At 38.5% G+C, this 22215-nt stretch overlaps 1 protein-coding gene across 1 annotated transcript in view; it reads right to left on the bottom strand.

Moving 5' to 3' along the window:
* Positions 1-475: 475 nt before the first annotated feature.
* The window catches only part of TEC (tec protein tyrosine kinase), a 52465-nt gene continuing 30725 nt past the window's right edge, over positions 476-22215 (bottom strand). The window contains exons 3-18 of the mRNA XM_085322739.1: positions 18035-18136; positions 17577-17658; positions 16325-16453; positions 14792-14832; positions 14526-14707; positions 13449-13514; positions 11503-11557; positions 11258-11337; positions 10223-10356; positions 8488-8562; positions 7728-7899; positions 7365-7581; positions 6758-6822; positions 5776-5894; positions 5281-5438; positions 476-1616 (exon numbers count right to left, since the gene is read on the bottom strand). Coding sequence (XP_085178865.1) covers positions 1539-1616; positions 5281-5438; positions 5776-5894; positions 6758-6822; positions 7365-7581; positions 7728-7899; positions 8488-8562; positions 10223-10356; positions 11258-11337; positions 11503-11557; positions 13449-13514; positions 14526-14707; positions 14792-14832; positions 16325-16453; positions 17577-17658; positions 18035-18136 — 1755 coding nt within the window. The 3' untranslated portion in view covers positions 476-1538. The remainder of the gene's footprint in view (positions 1617-5280; positions 5439-5775; positions 5895-6757; positions 6823-7364; positions 7582-7727; positions 7900-8487; positions 8563-10222; positions 10357-11257; positions 11338-11502; positions 11558-13448; positions 13515-14525; positions 14708-14791; positions 14833-16324; positions 16454-17576; positions 17659-18034; positions 18137-22215) is intronic.

The raw sequence follows: 22215 nt of genomic DNA, 5'->3' as shown, positions 1-22215 counted from the left end.
TAGACTTAACCATATGCTTTTCTGTATGAAAACCCTTTTTGCAAATAGGCAAACCATTCTCCATCACACAGGGCAATAAGGGGCACAAGTAACAGATAACAAAAAACCCAAAACACAGCCGGGAGGTGAGCACAGCAAACCTGGACTGCTCATGCTTCTCACATCTGTGAGTACAAAGTTAGGTTAATTTAAACAGACTTCAGCGAGGCTGTGGAGACTTCAATCTCTAGCAGAGGGGAAAGGACAAGTAACCTCTAAAAAGTAGTTCAGCCATTTCTGCAGTGACCATCTGATCATGGTCAAATGCACATAAATACGTATTTATACTATAATATATACACTCAAYAGAATGTATATATTTATGTGTATATATGTACAGATACACATATAYAGATTAGCATAACATTCATGTGAACAACGGGTTTGGCTGATAAAGCACTGTTTGTCCATAAATTATTCACAACACATTACTCTGTTACAAACAACAGTTAACACTCAGTTTATTTACGCACACATACAATACGACATTTTCCTTTACAAACGGAAAGGTTAGATTGTACATACAGAAGACAAAGATAGGAAAAGGAGCTCTCCTGTAATACACGAGGGTGTAATTTCTTTCATTTACAAACTCAATATATTGAGTTGTGTATGTAAGTTAAGGTAGAACAAACTTGTACTTGAAAAGTTCAAGAGGAGAACACTCATACTTTTTATAAATAAGTGTATAGAATTTATGTATTTACAATACAGCATATAAATTATTTTATAATTAATCAAAAACAAGGTACTATAGTACACTGACAGCCAAGTGTGCTGGATTTATTTTTCATAACTATCGTTAAGACTAATCTTGGAAGAGTCTTTGGCTGATGAGAGGCCCTAGAAGGTCTCAGCATAYCGTTGCTCTGTTCTTTGGCAAAGTTTGAGTGTTACACCAAACTGATGACTGCACGGTTGGCAACTCACTGTGTGCAAAGGAAAGAAGCATGTTTTGTGTTCTTGATGTGTCACAGAACAATCATCAACTGAGGAAAAAGTAATGTTTCTGGAGAATCTCTGGAAACACTTCAATGTCAGTAAYTAGCTATTAATAGAAAAATAGAAATTAATACCTTCAATTTTAAAGTATGCAAATYGCTACTACTACCATTCCTACTGCCTGAGTAAAGAGAAACTCAGAAGCATGGACTGTATATACATAAACACAACCCAGTAAACACAAACTAAGCTCCTGGGCTTTGGCCGCATTCCCTCTCTTTCCCCACAGAGAGCTCAGTTTGTCCATTATGCGATGCTGACTTTACAGCAAGAATACAGGGACTGATAGTATTGCTGAGGGTATCGCACACGTTTTTCTGGCATCACATAGAGCTTCCTGGGTTGAAGTGCCGCAACGTTACAGGCTCCCCACATTCTTTACCAACATCCAGCAGCTTACGGGATCAAGCCTTTAAAAAAAAAAAAAAAAAAAAGACGGGAGGCTACATCTCTCAGACGTGGATTCTTTCCTGTACTTGGGCTGCAGCTGTTTTTCTTCAGAAAGCATCTTCACCCTCTGCAATGTCTATGATTGTGTGAAGCAAGTCTTCAAAAGTGGGCCGTGCCTCCGGCTTCTGAAAACAAAAGCATACACTGGTGTGATCAGCACGTACTAGTGGTACGTTGACTTTAATTCTTGGTCTTGAGAGCATTCTCTGGCAAAACATTTACCATCTTGTTAAATGTGATGTGAAAAAAAAAATTTCCTTGTGCTGATTTTGAATGTCTCACTTAACTGCAGTAAATTTCACCTTATTTTTTGTTCTGACTGCTGTGAAGAGGTGCTGCTAGACTATAGTCTTCATGTAATTCTTTACTTTGCATACTGCAGTCCTTTTTCATTTTTCCTCCCTATTCTCCTACCCCTAATAAATTGTTGCAACCTTTCTTCATGCAAATTGTTCATGCTCCTAAGCATTCTGAGTGTCCTCCTCTGAAGTTTCTTATTTCAATGCATATTTTTTGGACTGAGAAATAACACTACTGCATAGATTTATGTAACAGCATTATTCTATTGCTCTTTTTTTCTATACAGTTCTTTGTCATAACATCTCGTTTGCTTCATTTAATTATGGCAATACACTGATATAGTCTCTTTACTGACCCTGCTGATAGTTAATTTAGCATCTTTTGAATGTCTGAGTAACTTGCACTTTTCCTCCATTTAAAAGCCTAATTTAATTTCAACATCTACTAAATTCTGATGCTTCAGTATTCATCTCCTTTTCAAGTTATTAACAAATTTATTACGCAAGGTCTGAGGCACCTATGATTAATCATATTTTATGATAGATTGATCATTTTTTGCCACTGTTCATTTCCTGCTTGAGATTCACAAAGATTTTTCTCACACATGATGACTTCTTAAATTATCAATAATGCCTGACGAAATCAATCAATAATGCCTGACGAAATCAATCAATAATGCCTGACGAAATCAATCTTTTAATCAATTCATTAATGCTCACATAAATTCTATAAATGAAAGCAAAATATTCAAAGAATCTTAACAAATAACTTATCATGATCTTGGAGGTGATTTATAGCCAATAGCCATTTTAATAGCTATTGTAAGCAGGTTACCTAATACAAACAAAATTTAATGACCTGAAATTGCTTGGTTCCCGTGAACAGCCTTTTCAACATCTGCCATTCTGTAGACTGTATTCTGCAGAACTGTATTCTTTGCTTCATAAACCAGCACTTCGTAAGCTTTCGATATTCACCAGTTGGTTTGATGACTAATTACTCCTTGTTCTAGGAACTTCTCCACTAAGATAAGTGTCAGACAGTACGTCATCTTTATTCTGGGAAGTAGCASTCTTTCCCAAGCATCTCTGGGGCAAAGACCAACTAGCAATTAATCACTTGGCTCTTTCAGTTCCTGGTTTCCTTGATTGCTCTCTCCAAAATTAGAAGCATATAATTAAATGCATCTACATTTTAAGAGATTTTTTGCTTCAATATTGCAAAAAGTGTTTCTTTCTGATTTAGTTAAAGCATTAAATTTGTTTTTGCTGCTCCTTTACTTCTTTGAAAGTTGAACAGTCAATATCTTTCTGGATCAAGAGGATTAGTAGTACAGTGTATTTTTAATCTCTCTTTGTAAACCTTCAGATTTGTGTTTAARTTCAGCTGCAACCTAATCTGTATTTTCTATATAGTTTATAAGCAGGCAAAGCAGTACTCCTTTAGAAATATTTTTGGTCACTCAGACATGTTTCTGTAATGACTAATAAACTGAGGTAGTATAGAATTAYGATCTCCACTTTGAGGCATTCTGACTGATATAGTTTTGCTAGAACTATTTGTACACAGCTATAGTTGTGACCCAAGATTTACCAATTACTTCATTTTGTTATTAAACACCTTCGCATACTTAATCTGACAGTCTGTTTATTTCACAGAARTTTCCTCAGTAGTTGTTCTTATCACAGCTCTAGTTCAGCTGCAAACCATGGTTGGATCTTTGTTTAGAAATAAACACAAAAAACAGGAATAAATAGCTCCAAGAATGTTAACCCAGCACCAGAATCACGGCACAGCAGACCTGCCTTGTTTTCACTGGAGACAATGGTAAATTTGTATGGACATATCCATGCAAATGCTATCAATGTAGCAGAAGAGAATGAGTAGTGGGGGGAAGAAAAGCATATGAACAGACAGAGGACAGATTTTTCTGATAAATTGATCTAGAAGCCTTGAAATATGGCTCGAGCATCTTGTACAGGTTTTTGTGGATATGTGGTTTGCTGTTTAGAAAAGAAGCATCTAACCAATCCTTCCTTTCCAGCTCCCTCTGCCTTTCACTCACTACTTGTAACATCCGTGACCCCTTTTTACTGTCAGGCTGCATCCATAAACATAGTATGATTTTGGTACAGGTGCACTTTCAGGATCAGTGGAAGAAGGATGAARTGGATCTAGGAGGACCTGCATCCTAGTAGATCTAGAATGAAGCCAGGTTGTCCTTGTCTTTCCCACTCACTTCAGGTCACTTCCTTCCCCTGCCTCTGTCTGCCGGTTCTCCCTCAGGTTCATACCATCCTGCAACAAGTAGCACCAGGAAACCTGCAAGCATTTGTACAGGCACAGGCCAGCTCTGCTTTGCAGTCTGACTGGCAGTGCCAGAAACCAGGAGGAGATGGAAGAGAGGGAGTGTTGTCTCTCTTGGCAGCAGCATAGAGTGATGCTGTATTAAGCTGCCTGTGCAAGGACAGTCTAATTCACGCTGTGGACAGCAACATAACCAYGTTAGAGGAGAGCTCTGTCCAAGTTCATTAGCTTTACTTTAGGGTTATCCTGGGCAGATCACTGCACTTAAGTGGTGCTCCTGCACCAACACTCATGGTAACTCCTTCAAAGCCCTCTGTGCCATAACAGGGCCACAGGCACCCTGCTTTTTCCTGCCCTCCCTCCACCCTGTGGAGTTCATCCAGGCAGATGTGAGGATTTTGGAAGTTCCTGAGAGAAGCAGGAGCCTTCTCTCTTCACCTGGGATCCCAGTTCTGGGGAAGGAATGGGCCAGGCAGTGTTTTTCCCTCTCCAATTCCTTCTTCCCTAATGTCTCAGAACTTTGTTTTTAGAAATACGTCAACCCTTGTTATGGGAAYGTGGTCCTTAGCTGTCCCACTGTCCTTAAATTTTATGTGTTGATAAGCCTTGACTCTCTGCCTTTAGTTCTTTGTCTACATCTAGTTGTGCATGCAAAACCTATGATCAGTTACCTCAGCTACATTAAAGTCATATTTATTTCACTACTCTTATTCTCTCTGCTTTCCCCCCTCCATTTCTTCCATTTAAGATAGACATTAGTTACTAAATTAAACTCATTCTCCTACTGACCTGAGAACAATACTTCATCCAGCTGGTTCCTTTTACACAGCAAATTTACACTTTTTCCATCACCTGAGGGTGRCTACGAACACTCAGCTCTGACCTACTTCCCATGTATTGTGTCCTGTCTTTTATGCACAATCAATAGCGGATCAGGAGCCATATTCTTTTCCTTGTACTGCTTTTTATCTCTTTTTTGGGCACCCTATATAGAGGACATCCGAGTCATTTTTGTTCCAGGAGCCAATAGCTCCAATTACAAATGTTCCTCAGGAAGCAGGCGTACATAGAGAAGACTGTGGGGTCTAGAGGCACAGTCAGAATACCACCGCAGAGATTAACTGCTATTGCTAAATTGAGTTCTTGTCAATTCAAAGGCAAAAAGGAAGAAAAAATAGATACCTCCTGCCAGCACATCATCATGACATCATACACCAGCTTACAGGCTAATTTTGGCCGATACAAACGATGTCCTTGGCTAACCATAGTTACCACTTCATAGTTGGAGCTTTTTTCAAAGGGCATTTTTCCTTCTGTATACACTTCCCACATTAAAACACCTAAAAAGTGAAAATAAACATTAAGAAAATAAGCAAAAGTTTCCATAAAATAAACAAGCACTTCAAGATATAGGCACAAATTTTCTGATAGGGAAAGAGTTTCTTTGAGACCTATATATAGAAAGCATTCAAACGTATCAGATGAAATCTTACTCTTCCAGCATGGGTTTAAAAAAATAACAGTTTTCATAATTTCTGTGGAACTTAATGCAAGCATAGAACTATGGTAAATGGTTTCACTGAGCTGCTTCTTGAAAGTCGGAAGTCTTGAAAACTGGAGTTTTTCTGCTTGTTGATAAATTAAAAAAATGTTTTATTTCGATGATGAGTGTCTTACCAAACGACCAGACATCTGATTTGCTGCTGAATCGGCTATAATTAAAAACTTCTGGGGGACACCACTTCACAGGAAACTTAGCCCCTGAAGAGCTTGTGTATTGATCATCAAGGACATACCTAGAAAATAGGAAAAAAAATCCTTCAGTCGGCCTCCAAACCTGCAGGTCATAGTTTAATTTGTGTTTGAATATTAGAAGCTCACATTGCCACCTAATGGTCATGATTGTTAGTACGTAGGTTCAGCAGCACAGAAGTGGCAGAGCCAAAAACAGCACTGTCAAAGCCTACGTGCCTTTTTTTTTTTTTCCCCTTTCTTTTTCCTTTCTTGCAAGGGCTCCCTCCCCAGCCCTCGCCTTACCCACACATCACCCACCTGATGTAGCACTTGCCTGCGCAAACAAGGGTGGAAAATTAAACCCCTTTCCACCAGTTCTCAGCACCTCGCAATGCTTTGGCTAACGAGATGCAGCTCAAACATCGGCTCAGAGARGGTCCCTATCTGCCTGAGCAGCCTCTTTGCAACATTTACCTGCCAAAATACCGTTGACAATTGCTCTCTTTAACCCAAGTTCTATTATCCAAGAGTATATATCTAATATGCCTCCTGCACCACCAGGAAATTAAAATTTATAAAGGGGTTACAGAAGTTACAACAAGTTTTTAATAGAAGACCAGTCAGACTACGGAATCGAGTTAAAGCTGGGTCTCTCACAATGAGCGCAAGATGCTCAAGAAGAATAAGGAAATGGACACACGATCACAGAATGAACAATATTTAAAGGCAAGGGGAAGATTTAAAAAAAAAAAACAACAACAAAAAACCCACCACACACACACACCACAACGAAGGCAGAATTCCTTAGAGAGGTCAAAAATATCATTTTTGCCTGTAATTCTGCCAGACATTTGCTGTCTTACAGGGAAGTGCAAGGGCTAGGTGAATTTTCCAAAATTCACTGCAAGTATGTTTGTAGTCATACCTTGTCATGCCAAAATCAGACACTTTGACCACTCCTGAATCATTCACTAAGCAGTTTCTGGCAGCCTACAAAAAGGAACAGTTAGATTTGAATTAAAATTGTCAGTCTCTTTCAGAAAATTTGCAGCTGTCCAGTGAGGAATTTGTCTTCATTGCTTAGAAAGTTAACTGATTTACCAAATTCAGTGAGGTAGTCTCATTACAATCCAGAATAAAAAGTACAAATACATCTGCTCTTAATATTATCACAACCGAAACATTTTGTAAAAATAAAACAAAACAAAAGCAGGAAAATTATCTCAGAGGATTAATGAGTGGTGAAATGGCATGAATACAGAATGAAKATAKGCTGTTATTTCAGCAGAAATAGCTGTTAATTCTTTATGAACATTTTGGAGAGATTCTACTCCATTTTTCAGAGAGATAAACCTCTGAACTTTCTCTGTACAGGGCAACCTTAGGGTCTAGGAGCCTAAAGGGCCAACTTACAGCACTTAATTCTCTGCAAAAATAAAAGTTGTTATTTATAAATGGGTGGTTGCAACAAGGAATAGAAATGTTTAAAAATACAAGTTTAAACAAGCATATGTTGCATAACGGGATGTTACCAGGTCTCTGTGGATGAAGCTGTTCCTCTCCAGGTACTCCATTCCTTCGCACACATCTTGGCACATGGTGAGCAGGATGTCTTTGCTAAACAGCCCCCGTTTTTGCCTCAGGTAGTTCAGCAGGCAGCCGTGCTCCATGAATTCTGTCACTATGTAAATAGGTCTCTGCTGTGTGCACACACCGTAGAGCTGCACTAATTTCGGATGTGTTAATTTCCTGAAAAGATTGAAATCACATAGTTACTATTAACMTCCTCCACCCCCACAAAACTGTAAAAATACCATCTGCTTGAGGTGTCTTATCACTACCCTGCATCAGGAGCCTACGCTTGGCAACAGAGGTGTCACTGTGCAGCAACTCACATCATCACTTTAGCTTCTTCAATGAAATCCTCTTCATACATTGCACCTTCCCGAATTGCTTTGATGGCTACTTTGTACTGCGCCCTCCATTTCCCAAGACGCACGACTCCAAAGAGACCGCTCCCCAGTTCTCTCATGAAGGTCAGCTCTGATGGATTAATTTCCCATTTCTCTATAAAAAACAACCACAGAAAAACCAGTGACTGTTGATTAGACTGTTGATCTTGACTTGACAGTAACAGGGAAAGAGGAAAGCCAGACTACTATCAAGTTACGGAGCTTAGGGAGAAAGCTCCTTAGAATTAAGGTGAACACATAGCACTTTCATATCTTAAAAAAAAAACTTAAGTTGTTAGATAGACACAACCTATAAGCAGCCACTGACCAACATAGAAGGCAAAAATCAAATTTTCTGAAGCTAGTATTTACATACTGGCATTATCAGACTTGATTCAGTAGGCTGCTATGATGTAGAATTGTGCGCAAAAGCTATTCATGTCATCTGATGTGCYGTGCTTAAAATGGATTATTCTGAATGAAGAGAGAAATCAATCCACAGACAAAAATCAAAGGGCCAAGTTTAAGAAAGAAATCTGACAGCTTATGAAAGAGCAAAGGCACAGCTCAGTAATCGCACAGAGCTCACGGTGTCCACAGAATTTTTAGAAAAAATTTTTAGAAAATATTGCAGCAATTCACATATACAAAATTATTAAAGAAGTTACGCGTAGATTAACAAAAAAAAAACACACACAATTACCATAACTAAACCCTGCAGTTGTTGGTGCTGTTGTCTTCTTCGGAGTCACTGGGTAGCGTAGCCTGGTAACAAGACCTAAATTTCAAAGATAACTCATCAAGGGACATAGTTTACTTCTGAAAGAGCGCTAGGCAGCAAATCAGCCATTGGTTCACTGCAAACTGGCTATCAGCTTAGAGACATATTTAGCTTTGACTGTTTTTTTCTGCTTATTCTATTGTTTGTTTTGACTATTCAAATGCTTTAAGAGGTACATAGGAGCTACCTTCTGGGCCTAAATTGCTGCATCACCTTTACTAGTAAGGGACAGATATAGATATATGTATACATATTTGTGCATTACAGTTATGCTGGCACCAAAATAACTGCTGAGCAGAGACTGCACCTTTCATAAATCAGATCAGAACAATCRTCTAAAATGTATATTCACACTGTTACTGTTGATCATTTTTCATTTGTACATATAAGGAGCACAAGGATACACACGAGGAGATTTTATATATACAGAAGTAAGTGCTGCACACTAGTTCAATAATTTCCTAAAATCTTGTCAGAACTTTATTAAGATGAGTAAAAAGAATGAAGCTATTAAAAATAAGKAGTACAACCAGTTATACTAAATAGCAAGTAGATTTTTCAGAAAGGGAAACAGCTAAGCAACTGATAAAATAAACCTGTCCGAGAATATCATTAGGAGATGATATTCTGCTCACCCAAATTTAATATAAGCATCTTGAAAATATATTTCRTGATGGAAATCTAAACATAGAACTTGAAAGAGAACAGTATATTAGTATCTGCGCCTCGAACCAGATTCTACATGCTTAATGGTAAGTGGATTCTGGCTATAAAGCCGAGGGAACATAAACTCAGGAAGATTCCTAAACTCTCCCCACCTTATCCAACAGTGGGCAGATAATAGCATCAGCTGTCAGTAAAAGATCTAAAGCATCTAAGCTTTACAAAGACACATCTTCAGGAATTTCCTGAACAATGTACTGCTGCTTTCCTTATTTGCTTCTTACATGCAGGCTAGATTATTTTGAATGGTGACCCACACATAAAATAAGCTAGGGCTTGGAAAGGCTTGGTACTCTGGGGAAGTACCATCCCTACGCATCTGCTGCGGGTTATAGCTCATGTTTCCAGTAACAGCCTAAGTGAATGGTTTTTTTCCTGACCTGACACAGCAGTTCTCTTGTTATACTGAGCATCAGGGTGCACTGAGAGGCACCAAGACTGTCAAAAGTGATTTTTGCTGCACTTCAGCAGCTTCATCCTGKATTGCTCTAGGCTTGTCTCTCAGCGAAGAAAAAGGATCTAGCCTATTGTGTAGCAAACAAATAGGAATGTCAGCTGAGCAATATATAAAATATGATAGAGAATGCTGAAGAAARCATTATCTGTCTGCATAAAGTCAGAGGCTTCAGATGCCCCCTGTTGCTTGTGTACATCCACTAGACTATGCTAATAACAGRAATAGTAAAAATATATAAACATATATATATATATATACACACACCTGTGTATATATATGTATGTATCTATGTATGTATGTATCTAAAGCAAGTAAATATGTAGTATTATAGTAAATGTATATACAGTATYATATTAAATTAATATACAAAATATTTTCAAAGCAAGAAGGACCTATACAAACCTAAACATCATCACCAAAAGCCTAATACACCTTTTCAAATCCACCTTAAGTGACAATAAAATCAGATTCTTTTACCTGCTGCATTATGTTTATGATAYTCAATTATTTCTGGAATAGAGTTAAAAAGATGTTTTTCTGCAAGGTAGAACTGTTTTGGTGATGTCACTGTCTCTTTTATATGGTAGTGTCTTATTCCTGATGAACCTTCTCTAAAGAAAAAAAGTAAAAAATACAATGCCATTTCTTGTGAATTTTTAAAAATACATATCGACATGAAAAAGAACACTTTAATAGAGAGGCGAAATACAAAACAAACTGAGTAATTTTCACACCTGARGAACTGCACAAATGCTGGGGAGATCAAATAGGTCCATCCCGCATGTCCTCCCACCATAGCTGGCAGTAGCATGTTACTCCTCCACTTTCAGAGCTGAAAAGCTGGCACCTGGTCACCGGCACTAGGGGCAACAGCAGAGGGGCTCCATTTGCCCAGTGTCACAGTGGAGTAGCTCAGATGCAGCCCCCAGGGAGGAAGGGGGACACGGCATTTCCCACCCGCTTTCGAGTCCTAGGAGACACCAACTTTTCCCAGAGAGCGTCTGGATGCAGCACATACCTCTGACACCCCAGGGCAGGCACAAAAACAGCCTGCACAGGTGCCCCGTRTTAAATGCTTCAGCAAGAGCTTGAGTCTTAGAAATGCTGAGCATTTGCTATTCACACTCATTTCAATAATGTGGTGAAGTTGAAGATTAACCAAAAAAAGGTTAATTTTCAACCAGATCAGTTCCCTGATCCAGCTCACCAAACACCCACACAAACATTTAGGCTGTCATGAGGGAAAAGAATGAATTGCATGGGAAAGTGAGGCTTCTTCTTCTGGTGGCAGTTTACATTTATGTTAGATTTAAGCACCTGTGGCCTAACCCTGGAGTCTAGAAGCCAATTTTAAATTTTAGCCACGTGGGGGTTTTTGTTTGTTTGTTTTTAAATAGCAGCACTCATTTCTTTGTTGAATTCTCTCTCAGGCTTTCCCCAAGCCTATGGGTTCAAATATGTATGCAAATCAACTCAAACAAGRTACGAAGAGTAGCCACAAAAAAAGCTTACCCTCCAAATTTTGTATAAAGGGAAACTGTATACAGGCCTGGCTGACTTGAGTCTCTCACCACAAAACCACCTTCTTTGTCCTAAAATGCAAGCACAACAGCAGTTTCTTGCCACAAACAATTTTAAGCTGTATGTCTTTTTTAATTAAGCTGTGATTTGCATGTRCTAAAATCAAAGTTCAACTCTAATAAAAGAGGCTATTTTAACTAAATCCTATGGTTGCTAACACAACAGTCAGAACTCACCTCATTTCTAAGCAGCTGTTCTGCCTTGCTTCTGTTCAGATTTCTGCTATACCATCTGCAATATAACATCATTATGTGACCAAAAWTTTTCCAAGGCTTCTTTATGTAAAATGCTTAAAGCAAAAGTACTATAAAGTTGCAGATTCAATAATTTTATGATGTTGAAGGTCAAGAACTGAATAGAATTGACTGAGAGTCAATTTACAAAAAGAACAGTCTCTATTATGTTTCACAGCTTATACATAAAAATGCTCTGGAATAAATCCAGTGGAATCCTACAGAAGCCCACAAATACAGATGAAATAATTCATTTTTTAAGCAAAGTACTTTTCAAATATGAACTTGCTGATARTAGCTGTTTCTCTGAATGGCAGCCTGAAGGCAAACTGGCAATCAGGTAAAWTCTGAAGTAGCCATCTATACACCAGTCAAGATACCCATTGAACTGATTGCTAGATTTTTATTTTGTTCAATAACTTTGTGACTAGTTTGGCTTTTTAAGGGAGGACTGACCTACCAAAGAGCAGGTTAGAAGTGAACTAAATTTCACAGTTGCATAGCCCTGAGCTCTATGCTGCATAGCCAGGGTAAGGCAGCCAAAGCATCACTGAAATTTCTGCCAGCTGAATTAACACCCCCCCAACCCCTGCCCGCCACCTCCCCCCCCCACATACACACACACCCCACCAACAACAAACCCATAGGGCTAGTAAAGTAAACTGTGTGGAGCAATAGTCTTGAGCTATGCTGATAGAGTGGTAAAAGCCTAGGGAAGTGGTATATAGAAGCCTTTGTACAGGTTCTGCGCTTCCAGTGTTAGCGGTTTCCTGCAATTTATAGATGACTTGGAGTAAACCTCCCTGGACTCTTCAGGAGCTCAGGATGATGCCAACAAGGTGGCAAGGCACCAAGTGCCTGGATCAGATAAGGCAGCCCAGTTCCTTCCTTCCTTTTCTACCAGTTTAACAGCACAGCCTAGAGCTGGGCTTGTAAGGAAAGCCTCAAAAATGAGAGTAACAAAGAACAAGCAATATCCTCTAAAAATAYTGAAGGCAAAATCCCAGAAAAAATTCTATCCTGTGCCAAAACCAGACATAGGAACCACACATGACAATATAGAGTTTTAGAACTATCAATGGGATTTCATAAACTGTTTTAAATATTCTTTTCTTACAGCTCCATTTTATCTAAGAGTCAGGAAATAGGTCATAAGCATCCAAGCACATCGGGTTCATTTTACACTGAAATTTGAGTATCAAAAACAGGCTTGCAGAATGGAGTGTTAGATTTTATTCTGATGCTCTTAACTGAGTACTCCATAATTAAACATTAGTTGGTTGTGGTGTAAAGTTTTGTGCGTGTGTGTTGTAAAGAATAAAAATAAACTTTTTATTTTTAGTTGATGAACTGCATGCATATACTGAGACTTAAAATGCACTGAACGATATATTTTGTTGAAAATTAAACCTGCCATTCAAAATCTCTGACCTGTTATGTTTATTTTGTGCAATTCCCAATGTTTTCTGTTCTACTATATTACTGTCACACACTTTGAACAGCTGTGCCACGTTGATATTAAAAAAAAAAAAAAAAAAAAACACACATTCAGCACATTTATAACAGGTAAAGTTCCTTTAATGCTTCCCACAGTCTATCACAGAGTATGATGAGGGTATTAATTTCTTTTGATGTTAATAATAATAGCCTATAAGCTACATGCCTGACTGCCATTTCATTTCATTCTAAATTTTATCCTCAAAAAATCAAACTTCAAAATCAATAGAAGAATCAGAACAAAAATGTGCCTATTTCAAATATTTAACTTTAATCTCCAAGACCAATGTTATAATATGCAAATAACTGCTTTTTAAAATATTTTGCAGTTCTTAAAACACAGTATTATTTATTTTATGCTCTTCCACATTTTAAATTAAAGATTCACTTACTCATATTGATCAAGGTTGTTGGACTTCTTTCCTGTTACATAGTTGCTTGGAATATATCCTTGATTTCTAGAAGAATATACAGTACAAAATCTGAATAAGAAGATACAAAATTGCATGCCTAGAAAACAATTCTTTATCCTGCTAATTACCAGAGGTCACTAGCAGTCATTGGTTTATTACAGACCCACTCAACTACTCATTACCTAGAAACCAACCCATTTTCCTCAACTAACTTTACTGCACCTGAAGAAGATAAAACAGTCAAAAGTGTCCAAGGTTCAAGCSACCCAAGAAGTGTCAAAACAAGCAACTCCGCTTTGCTGTCACTTCTGCACTTGAACGAACCAGCCAAYCTCTGGAAGCATGTTTTGAGACTGCCACAGCAGTCCTGCCATGTGTAATAACTGAAAACTACCCCCAACATTTTGCAATATCAACCTAATAAATAGTGAAGTATAGAAACTCTCATCTTTGAATAGCAGGGAAAAGTTCTAATTCAGAGAACGTAAAAGTTGGGCGTTGCAGTTGGTGAAGTGGCAGTCATTAAGGCATCTCACTCTGATTCGTCACGGAGTAGTTTGAGTCTCCCTCTCCTACAAGAATCTCCTCAAAGATTACCCCTAATGATCCAGCTATTAAATAAGATGATGATTGTTCATGCCTGGAAGTTAGAGCCTGCTGATCYGAATATTAACTATATTGCTCCCTAATGAGCCATTCCCCAGGGAAGCAGGAGTATTTTACCAGTCTAGCTAGGTTTTGCAGATGGGCTGACACTTTAAATAGGAAACCATAAAGACCAACAGGAGATGTAACTGTAAAAGCTTCAAATTCTGCAACAGAATTTATGATGAATCAACAGAGTCTATGCATGCAGACTCTGCAATTTATTGAGAACCTCATTTTTTCAAATGGGACACACTGTCATTAAAGATACGGATCAGGTTTCAGCGCTGGGGCCCCAAACGGGATCTAACACAGTCAGTTGTTGACACATAATCAATATAAACTACTACAACGTGGAAATAACCTTAGTCAACTTAAAATGAATGCAGAAAATAAGGAAACAATGTTTACCCATATTTATCTCTTGCCTTCCACCAATGAATGTCATTTTTTTCAATTATCACATACTCTTCACCTTTCTCTAATCTTAAATCATGATGCTCTGTAGGCTGAAAGTCATACATTGCTACCACTATTTCTTCCTCCTCACTGCCATTTTCTTCAGCTGGGGGAACAGGTGGTGGAGGCCTTCGCTGAAAGCAACACAAAACTATTATTATTCCATTCACTTGTAATTCTACCCTTATTATTACAGCAATACTTTAAAGACGACCTACCCTACTTTTTTCTGGCATTGGAGAGGGTGGTCTCCTTACACCTAGGAACAGAGCACAGAAATTTGCATCTATTAGCTTATCTATAAATCAAAAAAAAAAAAAAAAAAGAATAAAAGGTTTTGAATTCAGGTAAGATTTCAACATCTCAGAAAGTTATTCTGAGGGCTAATTAAGTCAGAAAACAAAGACAGTTATGATTAAGCATTAAGAAAACATCAATTAAGCATTCTGCAAAAACATACTAAAAGTTGGACAGAAGACTATATTCACCACCAGATTTGGAGATGTCTCTGCCATGCAGAAATTTCTAAACTACCCAGCAGGCTCAGGCAGGGCAATCCTTAGAGTTCCTAGAAGGAACTCCAAACAGAATATAAAGCCATGTCATATCCATGTTCTGTTCCTTAATGAGGAATAAAGATTTAGAAGCAGTATTCTTATAGCCATGAAAAAATCTAAATGTCTGTTTCTACTAAYATCTGTTATTTCAACAATAGATAATGCTTCCCCAGGATACTTGCCTTGCTAAGTAAGGCATAGCAATTATACCTATTTTTTTTTATTACTTCTCTCAAGTCCAGTAGTGATTATTTCCACAYTGAGTTTTTCCAATTAGAAATTAGCCTGAGCTAATATTTTAATTTAGGTCAGGTTTCGTATCTTCATGATTGCAGAATCAGGCTGACCATGAACCATGGTTTATTCTTCAACTCCTCTAGCACAACTAAATAAGCAGATCCCCACYATTGCCATTTATATATAGAAAAGTATTGCCCTGATACAGAAAAGTATCTAGGCACCACCAATATCATTGGGATGTAAGCATCTATCAAATCTTTTCTTACTAAGGTTTTTTTTTTTCTTGAATCAAGGACTAAATCACTGTATTCTTATATAGGACAGTATTGCAGTGAGGGGCACACTTTCATGTCTTTGGACACTGTTATACAAAAGTTACAATCTAGGATTTACATGCTGGAATACTTAAATGCATATGGACATCAGTTCAGCCAGGTTCAGCACTCAGGTTCAGCACTGAAAATGCAGTCACATGTCTATAAACACATGGAGCCTCRTCTTCTTGTATCATTTTTATACTGCTGTAATAACACTGATCCCAATACAGTTATTCTTCTTTTACATTAACCTTTACATCTGTGCAAGTTACTTATTAAAACTGAACTGACAAAAATTTGTACTTGAATCATCACGAAGTTTTACTTCAATCTAAGGGAATCATTTTGTTAAAAAAATAAAAAAAAAAAAATAGATGGGTAAAAACCAGAACAAATGAAAAATAAATTCAGCAACCTCAAATTTTTTCCTTTCAAATTTCTCTGAATATTTTTTGGAAGGATAGTCCACTGGCTTTTAAATATTTTTATAACACACTTGGGTTTACTTAAGATGCAGTATCAATGATTCACCCTCCTTTACAAATTTCTCTGTTTGTAGCACCCAGGTGGAACGACACAGTAATATGAAAAAAAAAATCAAGCCAAAACAATTATATATGAAAACATACGAACTTACTGTTTTCAAAAAGACTGTATTTTTCACAGCCAGGTGCTAATTTTTCTGTCTGTCTGCAGCACTGATAAATTCCCTCCGTCCAGAATTTCGGATGATATTTTACCATTATGTCACTGTTGTTCTTTATTTCTAAAAGAAGTAAACAGTACATATTGTGAGATTAAAAAAAAAAATCCACAGGAGTGCCACTGAATTTGTTAATAAATTTTTAACATTAGACATAATCTTGACTTCTTATTGTCCTTGCTATAGCATTACTACTCTTGAAAAATTCCTTATGYGTTTATGTGGAAGCCATACAATGATAATAGATAATATTTTTAGGATAATGCATCACATTTTCCAGCAGAAAGAGGTCTCTTCCCCTGCCTGAGCTGGCCACAGCAGCAGGCAGGCGCTCGCCACGGTCAGGAGAGCAGGGCCRGCCACGCAGGGGCACCCCGCGGGCCAGGCGCCCACCTGCACCCGGCGGTGCGGTCAGGCAGCTGCAAGGGCCCCGGGGGCTCTGTCTGCCTCTGTTGTTTWTATTCCACTGCGAATGACTCATAATTTCCCCTACAATAGTTTTCTGGAGGGAAAGCTGGCTAACGTTCATCACCGTGCCGCGGCACAAGGTCTACGTTTGGTTTAAAGGGCTCTTTGCCCCCACCCTCTAGGCTGCTGAGCTTGAGAGAGGTTGTGCCCTGCCCTGCGGTCCCCAGCCCAGGAATTCTTTTATTACTTTGTAGCACACTTGTGATTAACAGAAACATCTGATGGTGGCAGAAAGSTCCTGGGGGGGRRAAAARRARRAAAAAAAAAAAGCTGCTGCTAAACATGTAGGACTCCACAATACTCTCCACAACAGCATAAACCRGAAGCGTATTTCAGTGGAGATATCCTGATGCAAAATGACAACAGGCAAGAGGATCATCAGGTCTATAACACTGTCTAGCTACGTTCAAACAAAACTAAGTGATCTGTAAATGAGTGATGCCATTAACTGTTGTGGTAAGATTTTTAATGATTAACATATTGTGCAACAGCATAGAATCAAATTCTAATTTTAGCTAGATTGCACAAATTGAGTGAAATCCATCTAGGTGTCTGGTATTTCCACTGCCTGTTATCATGCATTAAAAGAAAGGGTGGTCTGGCCCAATAAAAATAAAATCAGTAGAAAAATGCAATAAAAATTTTACTATTATATTTTTCTAGCTCAAGAAAATGTGTCTAAATACGTCAGATACTAAGTGCCAGCAWTTTTTATTACCTTCTTTCAGATTCCTCACCCACTGATCCCGGCTYTGTGCACTTGGTGCAAAAATATAAAGTGTATTAGCATCATACACAACCTGAAAAAGAAAAAACAAATAATCCAAAAAGACATTCATATCATCACATTCATTTAATTATTTCTCAGGAAACAGAGTAAACTGAACAAAGCAAATGATTTTTAAACTTGGCAAAACTGCGGTCTTCAACGACATAAGAAATGTAAGACACCAAACTCATAAATTAGGAAAAATTAAGAGTTCAATATTCATATATGGTGCTTTCAGTAGAATAAGAAAGGTTTTGGTCACTGGTCCTGAGCCACTTCCACCACAGCCCCAGGGAGAGGCAGAAAGGCCTCGGCATGCAAATATGACAGTAATTGGAGAGAGCTACACATCAATGGCTTGGCTCTGCTGAAGAGCCCTGAATTCAACATAAAGCAAAGGAACATACCTGAAATGGGTATTTATTTTGACAAGGAATAATGCCATCATTTTTAACAACTTCTACACATTTGATCCTTGAAACGTCAACACATCCTTTTCTGTACTTTTTCTATAAAAGAAAAGCAAAAAACCTTCATGTAAAATGCAAGTGAAACAGATTCACCTAAGGGCATTTATCTAATTCTCTGTTTTCTGCAGAGYCTTATTGCTTTCTTTTCCACCTATGATACTGATGTTGCTTTAACTGCAGAGTCATTTCAGATACGAAAGGTGAGGGAGAAAAGCTATGAAGATCTACACTGGTGAAAGTGCACAGAGGAGTGTGTAACTGCTTAGTGAAAAGTAGGACCCCTCTCAATACAAAGCCTGTAATTAGTTGTAATTGTTGCTTTAATCCCTATGTAGCAACTAACAAGAATCAGCTTTTCCATAAAAAAGTAAGTTGAACGCAGATGAAGCAGAGGCTCCCTTATCGCAGATTTTAAGCTACAGCTAAAACTGGTAAGTGGAACAGGTGCTGATACATCATCTAATCTCTCCTCTGCTTTGCTGCTAAAGTGCTCCCACCATTTGGTGGCTACCACAGTRTTTCTTCAGCTCTTTAGAGGAACTGTGATTGGCAATGCTACTTCATGCTGCAGTAGGAAACAGGAGACGGGRTGAAGCCTGTCCCTGGGGCAACTCGTGGTCTGGGCTGGAAGATCTCATTCAAGCCAAAGCTGGCAGAAGCCCTGAAGCAGCCAAGATTGAAGGTACAGACCCTGGTCCCAGGCTTCATCAAAACACCAGTCCTGGGCTCAGGTCCTTTTTTCCCCCACCTTATGATCCAGCAACTCAGGTTATACTTCTTGATTTAAAAATAATTCATACTGAATTTCAGCATCTGGATGGCAGACAGAAGTTCCCAGCAAAGGTGAGACTGAATGCAGAGCTCTTGGCTTCTACCTAATGAACCCATGACAGAAAAGGAGCTATGGTAGATATCCTCCCCTTGGAGTCTCTCCTGGCTGAAGAAGATCCTCTGAAACGTACCTGCTATAAGGCCATTTGCTACAACTGCCACAATTCCTGTCATTTCTTACMGTGCTCACATTAACATTTCTATGCTCATCCCTATCCTCCAGCTGTCACCCCTTCTCTAACCCTTTCTGCAATTCTTGCACAATAATTTACTGGAAAGCCACCAGATAATACGCCATAGTCTGAAGCCTGTACAAACTCAGTCCTTCCTCAAGGCACTAGCATCCCAAATGCAATCAATGAAGCACCTGAGAAGGTCTGGCTTACTGATATTGCTAATTATAGAGCTTTTAAAGCTGGAAAGAGTTTAATATAKAATACTGCAGCACTTCTAGAGAGATTAGTATCTCTGAGTGCTGTAACAACAAAGTAAGGCAAATTTCATCTTAAAACACATTAAGGTTACAAAGGCAGGAAATGCAAGCTGAAAGATGCTTGGGTATCCTTTAATTTCTCTGCTGTATGCACATGATATGGCTCCATATGTGCAAAGGCACTCAGGCTAAGGCAAGGTAGCAAAAGAAACACAGTGTACAGACAGACCCGAGCTACCAGCATGCCGTCAGGTGTGCATCTAGAAATAGGACTGCTGCATTTGTGAAGTGCAGTTATTGAAGCCCGTGCACGTGGCTGAACTGCCACATTTGTGCTAATCATCTGTCYTGTAGGATGTGGATAACAGGCACAAACCACATTCAGTTGTTCAGTGTAAAAACAATTCACRGCCTGATATTATAGTAATCTCTATAAAGCTTTTTACATTGTCATGCTTCCTCCATAAATGGCTTTAGAATTTATTTTTTATTCTTGTTAAGAAGGTGGCTCCAGTATTGTGAACTGTTCAACCCCTGCACTGAAAGCACAGTTCATGGTTCTCTGTAGTGACATGCAAGAGCTTACAACGGGTAATCTAGAAGCAGTTGAAATTAGGACACTAAAACAGCTGGACGACTGRGAGACACAGGCCAATCAACAAAGCTTACCAGCTGCTGCCCAAAGTAAAAACGCATGAAAATACAGTGCGGTTCAACACTCGAGATGAAACTCTGGAAGAACAGGAGACAGCTGGAGGAAGTGGGAACAAAGCTTTAATTTGTATTGCTGTCATCTGTACAAGTAACAGGTAATACTAACAACAGGGAAGTCTGCAGAAAATCGCACCTTTTGAAGGTGGCTGCATCTGAAGTGGTTGATTTAAATCATTTTCATTTAACTCAAGCAGGAGAGGGTAACAAAAAAACAAAACCCACCACTCAGCACAGAAACATACAATGTCCTATACTGTATGGCAAAGGGAAATGCATAAATGTTTTGAGTATTTCAAAGAAATTAGAAAGAAAAAAACTTGAATGTACAAAATTAAATGCAAACTTTCCACCCAGACATGTTTCAGATTGCATCAGAAACAGTAGTTATTAATGACCGGCAGCCATTGCCAGGTTTGCAGCTGTGTTTCAACTCAGCATTTCTCACTATTAAACCAGCGTGCACAGGAGCAGGAAAGAATAATTAAGAAAAGCGTTAAAAAAAAAAAAAAAACTGCAATTCCTCTCCTCTTCCTACTCAAAACAGTTTCCCTTTATTTATACATCATCACTGTGTTGCATTTATTCTGCATGCCAGTGGGCTTGCTYTAGATGCAGGCCAGCATTCGAGCAGAGCACGCAGAACAGCGGTCACAAAGTACAGGATCAAGCAAGAGCTCACGTCCTGAACTAGTGTGGAAGCAGAGCGACAGGCACAAACTCGTCACGAGAAACCCACCCGCAAACTTTCTCTGCGACGAGTAAACTCTTTTTTTTTTTTTTTTTTTTTTTTTTTTAATAAAGTAAAAACTAGATCAGCACAATGGATAGTTACACAATGTTAAACCATAGGGTGCAGACTGGCATCTTCCACGGTTGTTTCTGGGGATAGAAGACAGCTAATATAGGGGAGAGAGTCTGGAACTCCTGTTGAAACAGGAGCATTTCACCAGCACATCTGTGCACACAGTCTGAGCCAGGCGCAGGTAGTCACAGAGGATGGGGAAACTCCACAGGCYGGTGAACCCACAGGACCTGTCAAAGCTGTTCCACCTCTTTTATGAAGAGTGACACATGCCTCTAGAGGGAAGCCTATTGCTATATCCAGGAAGGATAACAAATAGACACAATTATGAGCTTCACTGTTTTCAAAACATTTTTAAAATGTTCTAGTTTCAAACATTTCAAAATGTTAAAAAAAAAAAAAAAACACCACATCTGCCTGCTGAAAATAACTTACCAAAAGGAAGTGACTATACAGGACTACTATTAAAAGCCTCTCAAAATGCAAAATGCCATATGTACTTCATATTTTCCTATGCTTCACAAACTTGATTTGCAGTTTCACAAGTCTTGCTCCTGTTCACCGTGAAGATGAATGATTTTGTTTCCATGCAATGCAAAAGAACAAATAGTTCTATTATTTATTGAATAAGACAATAATATCCAGAAGTTATTCTGCAACTGCACTGGCAGACATGGCATAAACACAAATGATTACACAATTCCTGTCCTAAAAAATAATAATCTTGGAATGTAGGAAGATGAGAAATATATGAATGTTAGATAAGTATACAATCAAACAGCTCAGCTTTTATACACTTGGAATTAGTCCTCTTCTCAATATAATAGCTTTGCAATTTCTTAAGAAGCCTACTATAAGAGAAAATTATTCTTCAATGCATTTCCTCATTGTTTACAAAAATATTGTACTGTTTACCTCCAGAAAAGCAGAGTGGAGAGTTAAACAATACAAAGAACTTTCCATTTGGAAAAATTTCAGAGACATCAGTCCAGTCCTGTTGTCAAGAAAGTTGCTTTTTCTCTCATTCGTKGTCTCTCTCTCTCTCTCATTCATACTGAGCATTTCTTTCTCCTACGTTTATTCCCATGGAGGAAACCCTAAGATCATCAGCCTAGGACCCATGGAACTTGTGTTCCAAAAACATACACAAGTCCATGCATCAATTACATCTGCTTTTATGGAGCTGCTCTACAGCTTTCCAAAACATCAGAGAATCAAGAATCCTGGCTATACTAAGTATTCACTGAAGTATCTTCTCTGGTAGATACTGCTCCAAACCCACATGGTGGGATTATGGGTGCTTGGGGGCTTTTTTTCTTTTTTTTCTTTTTTTTTTTT

Source organism: Rhea americana, unplaced genomic scaffold, assembly GCF_003343005.1.
Source record: "Rhea americana isolate MKP2758 unplaced genomic scaffold, rheAme1 scaffold_8, whole genome shotgun sequence".
Lineage (NCBI taxonomy): Eukaryota > Metazoa > Chordata > Aves > Rheiformes > Rheidae > Rhea > Rhea americana.
This window is presented reverse-complemented; position numbering and strand designations above follow the sequence as displayed.